Genomic DNA, 9,966 nt, shown 5'->3' on the forward strand with positions numbered 1-9,966 from the left:
GGGGGGGGGGTGTTGGGCTCCGTTCAAAAAACAACAGTTCTTCTCCCTGAACACCTGTTGTAGCAGTTGCTACAGTCAGCTGCAGATTTCTTTATACCGATTAGTCAAACAACCACAATACTAAAGCATTTAGCTTCGGACGTTAAGCTTCAATTAGGACATTTTACATCAACATCAAGCATTTCAAGAGTGTTTTTTTTTTTCCTTTTTTTCTATCTCAGCTTTTATATTTTTTGTATGACTGCTGTTCCTTTTCTTCCTTCTTCCCGCTGGGCATTTTACCTGCAGTGCACAACAATGGGTCCAGCATAGGATGGATTGACAGCCATGACCTTCTTGAGGAATTTCAGCATGCCAATGGGTGTGAACGGCACCCCGAAGTCTGGCCAGCTGGTGAAGTGGAGCTGGGTGACCAGGCGAGGAGCTCGGAGCCCGTCGCTGCCCTGCTGTGAAGCACGAACACACGAGGTTTACACCTGAACAGAACTATAAGGAAACAAATCACCTGAATCAGGTGAACTACAACTGTTAGCAGTTAAGAAAAAAAAATACTCTCTCTATTTTTTTTTTATATTGTTTTTTGGAGCAGAATGTAATTATCAAACACTGGTTTGCCTTCGCCTTCCTCTCCTGAGAGCATCATTTCACTCTCTTGAACACTTGGTTGCTCTGTTTTCAGAGAGCTAAATGTAAAAACACCCAGTCTGTCAGTTTTTTTGCAGAGGAGCTACTGTGCAGTCGTGTTTTTTTTTGTTTTTTTTTTTGACTCAGAGAGGATTTCTGTGCTTGTCTGACTTCAGATGGTTAGGGAACAAAGTGAATTTTGAAATGTGAAAGCTTCGCAGTACACTGAGCTGACATCCAACTTGGCAATCAAAAAAGGGAAAGAAAGAGACACGCTTTATGTGCACACATTGCTCAGGATCAAATAATGATAAAGTCTGAACATTACCAAGCTGTTTATTGCAAGTTAAAATACACCTGAAAACTGATTTTATGTGCCATGTCTGTTTGTTTTTTAAATTTGTTTATTTATTTTTTTATTTTGGATCCTTAAAGTTTTTTTTAATGTCTTTCCAGACAGGCTTTTATTTGTTCATCTGAATTTCTACACATTCTGTAAAAGGTTTTCAATTTCCCAAAAAGAAAAGTTTTTTACAACAGCTTCATTGTGTAAACCAAGTACTATAATATACTATTATATAAATGATATCTAAATTCATAAACCTGCCTAAACAAAGGCTAAACGGCTTGTTCACTTTTTTATTAAGTACTTCTGTTTTCCAATTTCCAAAATATGCCATGTGCCCTCCTTTTAAGCAATGATTCACAACTCATTATGACCTGAAACACATCCATAATCCATACATTATCACTATGATTTATGCACACCAGTTAGACTTACATATTGAACACAGAACTTTCTAACAGTGTAGTCCACAAGCACAGTGATGTCCTCCACTGCAACTCGGACATTTCCGTACATCCAGCAGCCTTTTTCGGGCCAGTACTGGCAGCATTTGTCCTGGCGAGGTGATCACAACAATGAGGAGGCTGTTTATTTTGTCAGTACAGTCACAGTCAACCGAGATCATACAAATGCATATATTCTGTGTATGTATAGAGACAACTTGGTATTTTATGTGTGTAGTTCACAATCTAATTTAAAGGCAATCTTGAGGCTTTGTGTGACTCTGACAGTCAATAAGGTCTTCACAGTGACGTTTCAACCCATTAACTAGATTGTCTAATTATCATGAAGCCTCTTAGGATCTTATCAACAATTATTCCATCATTGATCCCCACTGCCTCCATTCTGCCCCATCAAACTTGCTTTTGAGCACTCAATTATCCCTTTGAGGCTCAATTTAATGCAATGCTAAGTAATCTGCTGGTTTCTCAGTTAGGAGAAGGGTCAAATAAATTATGCTCCTGACTTTGGGTCATGAGAATACAAAAGAAGGGCTTCACCAACTGTGCACTGGAGCCATGCAGATTTAATGTGTTTATCATTTGGCATCAAAAGAGTGCGGAGCAACGGGAAAATACCTCTTTCCTTTCTTTTAAGTTCGTCAGCATGACTATTGTTGCAGTTTTCTGTTCCCAAATCATTCGCCAGAAGTCAGCCAGTGTCTCCAGCTTTGGGCCTTAAACAGAATAAAGAAAAATAGTTAAGGACACAGAAAACAAATGGTCAGAAACTCAATTACTTGTTTGTAATATGTGTACCTTGAGCTGCAATGAATTTGTTCTTCTCCTTATAGCCCTGTGTGAAAAAACAAACAAACAAATACAAATACAGACCAGATTTGTCAAGATAACAATCACCCCCTCAAGGACTTTATTTTATGGCTGCACAATATATTTTAAAAAAAGTATGGTTATCACAATATCAGTGTGTACCTGTTTAAATTTCAGACACAAACTGTGTGTGGATACAATATTTGACAATGAACTGGACCCCCTCTGCCTAAGATGCTTATAGCCAGTTTTGATGATAGTGGCCGAAGTGCTAAATGTAGAGTCTCACTGGGCTGTGACTGATAGGGACTAGTTTGATACTAAAACTTCACCAAATATTGCAAGGAAACAAACAAACTCTGTGACTAATTTGAGAGAAAAGTTGCCACACAAATGTTTTGAACATGTTCGAAATTCAAGCAACAAAAGTGCGAGGTCCTATGACTCAAGCAAGGAGATCGGGAATGCAACTCGACCGTTGGAAGGTACTTTAAAGATTCACCATCTAGTCACAGCCCAGAGAGATACCACCTTAAAACACACGAAGAGTGTTGGAAGCATTGTGATTGCATACAGAAAAGAGAGGAATGAGGAAAATGATTGAAAATGATTGCAATACTTTTTTTTTTTTGGTAATATTGCACAGCCCTGCTTTATTTGCTACCAATACTCACATCTATATAAGATGCATTTATGTAGTCTGAGCATAGATGTCCATCAAGATGACTCAGAACCACCCTGGAATGATCATCTGAAACAAAAAGAGAGAGAGGAAAATATCCTCATTTTTTATATACAGTTGTATTGGTTTTTCTCAAGATTTAGTTATCAATAAACCTAAGGCAGAACATATAGTAAATCTTCACTCACATGGTAAAATGTTTGGGTATCTGTTTTTCTCTCTGTTGTGCTCTCTGCTCGCCTCCTCAAAGGACCCATGGTGGTAGTAACATGGCAGTGACTACAAAGAGAGAATCCAATCCTCATGTGAGAAAAAAAAAAATAAAGCCACAGGTACAAAGCCTTCTAACAAAACATTTTATTGCTTTTTTCTGTACTTGTTGTAAGCTTTCAGGACAAACATCTTCATCCACACCAACTATACTTGTGCCTACATTGAACTCCTCTCTGAAGAGCTTGCCGTCGTCAGCGGAGCGGATCCGGTACTCCTCCTCCAGCGAGTCCAGAGGGATAGGGAAGTACCTCTTGGAGGGCGAGGGAGATCTTGGGAGGAGGACCACTGTCTGCTCTCCTGTGTTTAAAGGGATATATGGTGGTCAGACAGCAAACGTCTCCCAACAGAGAACATTACAAGCTCTCACAGCACCTGCAAAAACAAGCCTGATGACTATTAAGATTTCTTACCTCTGTGACTACATGTCAGAAATGATTTCTTGAGTCATAAACTTGCTGCACAAAACTAACTTGGCTCAGAATTTGGCATTTCCGTTCATTTATTTTTTACTTGAAGAGAAATTTTATGTGGCTCCCTACGTGCTATGAAATCCAAGAGACTTCTCCAACCTTTCATGAGGCTTCTCTTGTTCATAAAGAGTATAAATTTACAAGTCAAATAAAAAATGAATAAAAAGAAAAAAGCAACATTACATTTTCATGCTCTTGTGGGTATTTTGAGTGCAACACAAGACTACCTTGTTCCTCCAAGAAGCCATTTGGAATCTTTTTATCCACCGATGTAATAAGAGCTTTCTTGTGGTTTTTGAACCTGCAATGATCACAGAATTAGTCATTGTAAAACAATTCATTTTGATTATTAGAGTTATTAAGCACTTAGGACAAATCACAAACAAATTTGGAGACCAAGAATAACCATTTCAGAGAGGTGAAGCTGTTCCTCCTCATGCTGTCGTCAGGGAGCTTCTGGCCCGATCTGACCCAGCCGTTTTTGTTTGCTGTCTTACTTAAAGTGCAGCTGTTTACCCAGAAGCCACTGCTCACTGCCTGTTTCCAAAACCACCCCCACCCTAAAACATTGTCCTTCATTCCAACGTACGCCAAAAGAGAGAGCGATAGTGCCAAAGAGCGAGTGTGCACATGCAGATCTATTTACCTCAGACAGTAAATTGTGAGCAGAACAACAATGATCAGAAGCAGGGATAAGACCAGTGTGGAAGGAAGCACATGAGCACCCTGGTGGCTGGGGTTATCTGCAATTAAAACACAGAGAATTACTTGCAGACAATCATAATAAATGTAAAAAAAAATTTTAGGGTTTAGCACTGGACGAGAGACAAACTGCTCACAAACAGTTGTTTGGAGGTGATTCTTTGTTGTAGTTTACATTTATAGATTTAATAGAGAAGTTATGGCAAGGGCATGGGAACTAGGGGTGGGGAGGGTGCTGCGGCACCACTTGATGGATGCAGGAGTACTTGCATTTTCAAATACACAGTTAATTAGTTAAATTGGGTCTGTAAACCAGCACTTATTGTACTTATTGGATGTCTGTGTGCAAACCTTTTAAACAATAAAATAGACAGAGCAGCGTTAGGTCATGATGGCAATTTTATAGATAGTTTACGACCAAAATAAAAAGCATGTTATTTCTTTGATTGCTTCTTTGAAGACAACATGAACATGTCAGTATGCATCTAGCTGCATACGGAATATCTGGTGTTATGGTAATTTTCATATGGATATTTAGATTCATACAAATTTGCACATACTCACAGCACCCNAAAAAAAAAAAAAAAAAAAAAACATAAAAAATCATTTCTATGACTAAGTAAGTAAGTAAGTAAGAAAGCAAATTGATTTATAGACTGTTAAACTTGTTCTTTAAAGTAATTTACCTTCAGTTTGGTTGTCATGGGAAGAATTATTCCGAATAGTTGTGATCCCAAACAAAAGCAACAGCATTGTCACTGTGGATTAAAAAGACCAAGACATTAACAAAAAGCGGGACAGTTTTAAACCTGCAATTCAGCATTAGTTCCACTAGACGGAGCCACACCAATATAAAATCCATTTGAATTGTACACAAAGGCCAGAGATGTGAGCTTGGCTGCTTTGATGTGGCTTGAGAGTGATGCGTTCAGGTTTCTCTGCGGAGCAGCTAAAGTCCTTATGGGAAATCTGGTTGTAGTCTCCTCCTGTCAGGCTGACTTGAAAGCACAGCATCAAATACCCTTAAACTCAGACATCAAGCTGGAGAAGAGGCTTTAACCCACAGGTGACAGTAATCATATTCTCTGTGGACCCCGTGGTGTTGAGCTCAAGCAGTATTTGTTAGAAACCAACTTATTTTGCTGTGCAGCCTGGCAACGCAAGCAGCTTGGTGACAATGAGGCATGAACTCCATTAAGTTAAATTTAGTCATGTAGTCTTTTTTTAAATCAAGATCCTTTTAAAATAGATAGTTGTGTAATATTAAAAAATTGCAGGTTATTATATTGACTTTTGGCCAATAGTTAGTTGGGTTTTTTTTTTTTTTAAATTAATGCATTTATTTGCTCCAGTTAGTTCCTTTTTCTTTTTCTTTCCTCTTTTTGTAATTTTGACCACACTTGTTTTTTTTCTGTTCTAAACTACTTTCTGTTCCTTTTCACCATTTTGGCAGAATATATTTGTCATCTGTTTGAAACAAAGAGCCACAAGCGTCTTAACTTTCCCAGAACTCCGCCAGAGTTAACTAGATTCTGAAATATTATGCTAATAATATTAAGTGTGGCGGTCGATTTCTCCACGCTCACATCAATTTTGTTTCTCATTTTCCTCCATCCTCACAGCAAAAGGAGCAAGAAATCACAGAATAAATTGGACGATTGTGGCGAATCTGCCTAAATGGCTCTGATCGAGTAAAAGACAGATGAGAGAATTGGGTGTCCTAATTTCTCCTCTGTCTGCATCCCCATCTCGTTATAGAGGCCAGATGACTAGATGGAATAATTCATTGTGTCAATTTACTTGTTGTAGAAATAGGTCATCCGGGGGCCTAATTTCTGATGTTTGAGATTTTCTTGTGCACGGCCCTTAAGGTGTTTGATGTAAAAAATACCTCTCAAAGCAGAGCTTATATAACAGTGCTCCAGCAAAACACAAAATGCTAAAGTTCAAAAGTATTATAAGACAACAAACTGTAAGAGTTTGGGTTTTACAGATTTTGCAGTTGTATAATTTTGTGCACAAAGAGCCTGAACCACAGTCCATTCTCACCTTTTTTATTGAAAAGATCACGTTCCAGAATTGCGTGCAAACATACGACAAACACTTCCTCTTTTACATCACATGTCTGCATACAAAGGTCTACAGTACGCCCCACAGCCAGAGGCTATGTGTTGCATATGTGCCACATTCTGTTGGAGGAATTAATTCTCTCCCAAGTGTTAACAAGCTCGCAGTGCCAGCACCTGTTTCCATTCCCCGCCCTCCCACCCCTCCAATGGCCAAGTCACATTCACTTACAGATCCCCGTTCCAATGCACAGCTCGATTCAGTGAGGCGTGCTGCTCATACGGGTCACCACACAGGCCACTTTATAGCAGTCATTTTTCGACAGCTGCCATATCTACGACGTTTCGTGAGAAAATGTGTAAGAAAATATTAGCAATAAAAATATGCCACACACTCAGTGGATGTGCAAACTGCTTTACTTTCTGTATGGTTAAATGAAAAAAAAAGGAACTAGACTTGGTTGAGACAATTCTAAAAAGTGTCACCTCTGGCCAGCAGAGGAAATTCATGACTCAGTTTATGCCGAATGGGGAAGTGACAGAAGACGTCTGTTTGGACCGAAAAGCAGAATACTTTGTGTTGAAAGTTCTACTTGTGTTCAACTTTAGAGAAATTTAAAGTATCACTTTAAAAATGAAAACAGCAGGCCTCGATGAGTCTAACAGGAGGATCTGAGCCAGAATAAAGTATTTATTGCAGCTGTGTTTCAATTCATTGAGCCTGATTATAGATCAGGAATCATTGCTCTGCCTTGATTAACATGTGATGCGATCGGATCATTATACGAAAGAAAATGCAAGGAGCTGGGAGTTTCTTTGACCCTCGGCTCCTGCTTGAATCAGTTTCTTAAATGCAGTAGTCCTATTCAGTGTGACGTAAACCCTACATAACTCATCAGGATGAGCCTTGAGGGTTACAGATTAACATTGATGTAGTTTGCTCTGAGTAATGACACGAGTCAAAGATAATTTTGGGGCAGGGTATCAAATGTGCAGCAGCTAAATGATTTATACTGTAAATGTGTCAAATCAAAGCACTCACTGCCCCCTAAAATATCTGCTAGGCCTCACTTCAACATTTCTCATCGTTTCTACTCTGACATGAAGCCGGACCTATTATGGCATGAATTATAAATATCCCAAAGCAGATCTGGAGCCTGCACACTTGTTTTTATTATTATTTCAGACTGTGCTGGAAAGGTGTTTTCGCTTATCTATTTTGAATCATAAACCAAAAAAATAAAATTAAAAAGAAAAAAACGCAACTGAGAGGAGTTCCTTCTGCCCTTCTCTACAAATTTAACGTCTTATATTTAAACAGGAAGCACCTTTTTTATATATAACACAAAACACCACAACCCTTCTTTTCTGAGAACTTACTGCTATTAAAGTCTTTCATGTCAGAGTTTTACATTAAGATCATCTTATGTTGAGAAAGGTTTTAGCTGACAAATATTAAGTAACATAATTAAATGGAGAATGGAGAAGTTGGTCACAAACAGATAGCAATATCAGTAAACTACAAGAATCACTTGGCAGCCTATTGGATAGTTGTTGACTGGTGTTAGTCAAAGCATAAATATAGTGTTGAACTGGATAAAAAAATATTTCTCTTCAAAAATGACAAACCCAAATTTGACTACAATCCAGTCAAATAATTTTCTAGTCGTTGACAGAAAGATCAGCCTTGCAATATTATATAGGTGGCCTGTAAACAAACAACATCCTCACTGACCTGCCCCAGCTACAAGTGAAGTCACCGCAGATTTAAAGATTTATGTGTATATAAATTATTCAGCGTGTTCCATCAATAACCCCATAAAGAAGGTATGTTTTGATGCTTATTGAGCTGTGATTTCTGATCTGGAACAAGAGTGGCAATGCAGAGGAAGAGCAGGAAAGCACGGCTATAAATTTAAAAATATAACCGTTAGATACAGAACAGAGGGGACAAAAAGAATCTCAGGCATGTTCCCAAACAGGAACAAAATATATCAAATAAATAGCCACATCCTGACATGTTTTTCAGATTCTTCATAGCTCTGTATGGCTTCAAAGATTCACATTTTTTTGTGAATATATGCCATGTCTTCTACACAAAAGAAAAGATATGTTGTGTTTTGTTTCCAGGGAACAGATGAACAAAGGCATCATGGAGGAAAAAAAAAAAAGACAGCCTCCACTCCAATTGTCAAGTGCCAAGAAAAAATATAGAAGAGAGCACAAACACTTGTCAGTAAAGAGTGGCAGCAGAGAGGTGCAAGAAAAGAAGAGATGTGAGACGAGGAGAGAGGTGAGAAAAAAGAAAGTTACAGAAGGTAAATGTCTGAGTTCAGAGGTAACACTAGTGGAAGATGTTACTGATTCGCTGCCCTTCTGAAAAGAATGATGCTTTGCTGCTTGTTGCCTCATTTAATATCATTGAATGCGTCTTTTTGTATTTTACATGTGAGCATGGCTGTGCAACCAGCCCGTCAGCTGCTGAAGAAAACATCACATTGCAACACAGTTTTACATAACTCCAACATCAAAATCAAACTAGTCCATTACAGAAAGGAGTAGCATTGATTGATTCCCTGAATAAGAATTGATCCTAGTTGGATGGGTGAGCTAAAATACTTACACGTTTTAGCAAATCTCGTCACTCCATAACAAGCATGTGATTTCAGTTCCTTTCTTCCTTTGATTTGTTTTTGAGCTATCCCACTGTTAATTTTACTCACATCCTCTGAGATATCAGCGACAGAAGCAGGTGAAGAAGATCACTCGGGTTAATTGTGGTGCCTGAGGTTGCCTAAGGTTTGTTAGAGCTTCATAAAGGCTCAGGGAATCACAGGAACCTGGAAAAAACAACGAAAGAAGAAAAAAGAAATGTATAAATCAAACATGTATCTTGGAATTATTTTGACACAGGTAATATGGTGACATTAGTCGATAGTCCTGCTAAAGTCTTATTCACAAGCATGAGACACAAAGGCATTTTAAAGCTGCTGTAACACAGCTGAGCTGAAAGTAAAGAAGAATGAGTTAGTTACCAGACTCAGCTGGATTACCTCACTCGTCTGAGCTGGGGTGAAAAATAATATTAATAAAAATAAAAAAAAAGAATGAAGAAAATATGAGAAACACCTTTTTTACTTCAGCACAAGCTGGGCTCAATTTTTACAAATGTTTCAATGCTGCTGGCATTGTAACATATGCATGTTTGCCATAAAAAACACTCACTTAACCTTTCAAACTGTGAAAGTGCTCAAGAAATCCTCTATAAACGAGCCCCTAAAACTCTGCATTAAAGCTTCAGTATAACACCTCCTAACAGGTGGCTTTTTTAGGCATGTCAGTATCTTGTTTGTCACAAACAAAAACTAAGTTTTGAGAATAATAAAAAAAAAAATTCCCTTCTCACCCTCCGCGGGTGGTCTTTGTTTCATCCTCTGAGCTCGGGTCCTCTACCAGAGGCCTGGGAGCTTGAGGGTTCTGCGCAGTATCTTGGCTGTGCCTAGAACTGCACATTTCTGGACTGAGATGTCTG

The 9,966-nt window shown here is 38.5% G+C and overlaps 1 protein-coding gene across 3 annotated transcripts in view; it reads right to left on the bottom strand.

The window, feature by feature from the left end:
* LOC108245272 (receptor-type tyrosine-protein phosphatase epsilon-like) overlaps window positions 1-9,966 on the bottom strand; it is a 20,038-nt gene that overhangs the window by 5,527 nt on the left and 4,545 nt on the right. Inside the window, exons 2-12 of one of the 3 annotated variants that reach the window (XM_017432042.3) lie at window positions 9,158-9,274; window positions 5,055-5,126; window positions 4,313-4,409; window positions 3,894-3,967; window positions 3,357-3,493; window positions 3,112-3,202; window positions 2,916-2,992; window positions 2,230-2,266; window positions 2,050-2,147; window positions 1,406-1,525; window positions 283-446 (exon numbers count right to left, since the gene is read on the bottom strand). In XM_017432042.3, the coding sequence (XP_017287531.1) occupies window positions 283-446; window positions 1,406-1,525; window positions 2,050-2,147; window positions 2,230-2,266; window positions 2,916-2,992; window positions 3,112-3,202; window positions 3,357-3,493; window positions 3,894-3,967; window positions 4,313-4,409; window positions 5,055-5,121 (962 nt within the window). In that variant the 5' untranslated portion in view covers window positions 5,122-5,126; window positions 9,158-9,274. Of the gene's footprint in view, window positions 1-282; window positions 447-1,405; window positions 1,526-2,049; window positions 2,148-2,229; window positions 2,267-2,915; window positions 2,993-3,111; window positions 3,203-3,356; window positions 3,494-3,893; window positions 3,968-4,312; window positions 4,410-5,054; window positions 5,127-9,057; window positions 9,275-9,966 lie in introns of all 3 variants that reach the window. The other 2 variants (XM_025009462.2, XM_017432036.3) reach the window with 2 other exon arrangements.

This window comes from Kryptolebias marmoratus, linkage group LG22 (assembly GCF_001649575.2).
Source record: "Kryptolebias marmoratus isolate JLee-2015 linkage group LG22, ASM164957v2, whole genome shotgun sequence".
Lineage (NCBI taxonomy): Eukaryota > Metazoa > Chordata > Actinopteri > Cyprinodontiformes > Rivulidae > Kryptolebias > Kryptolebias marmoratus.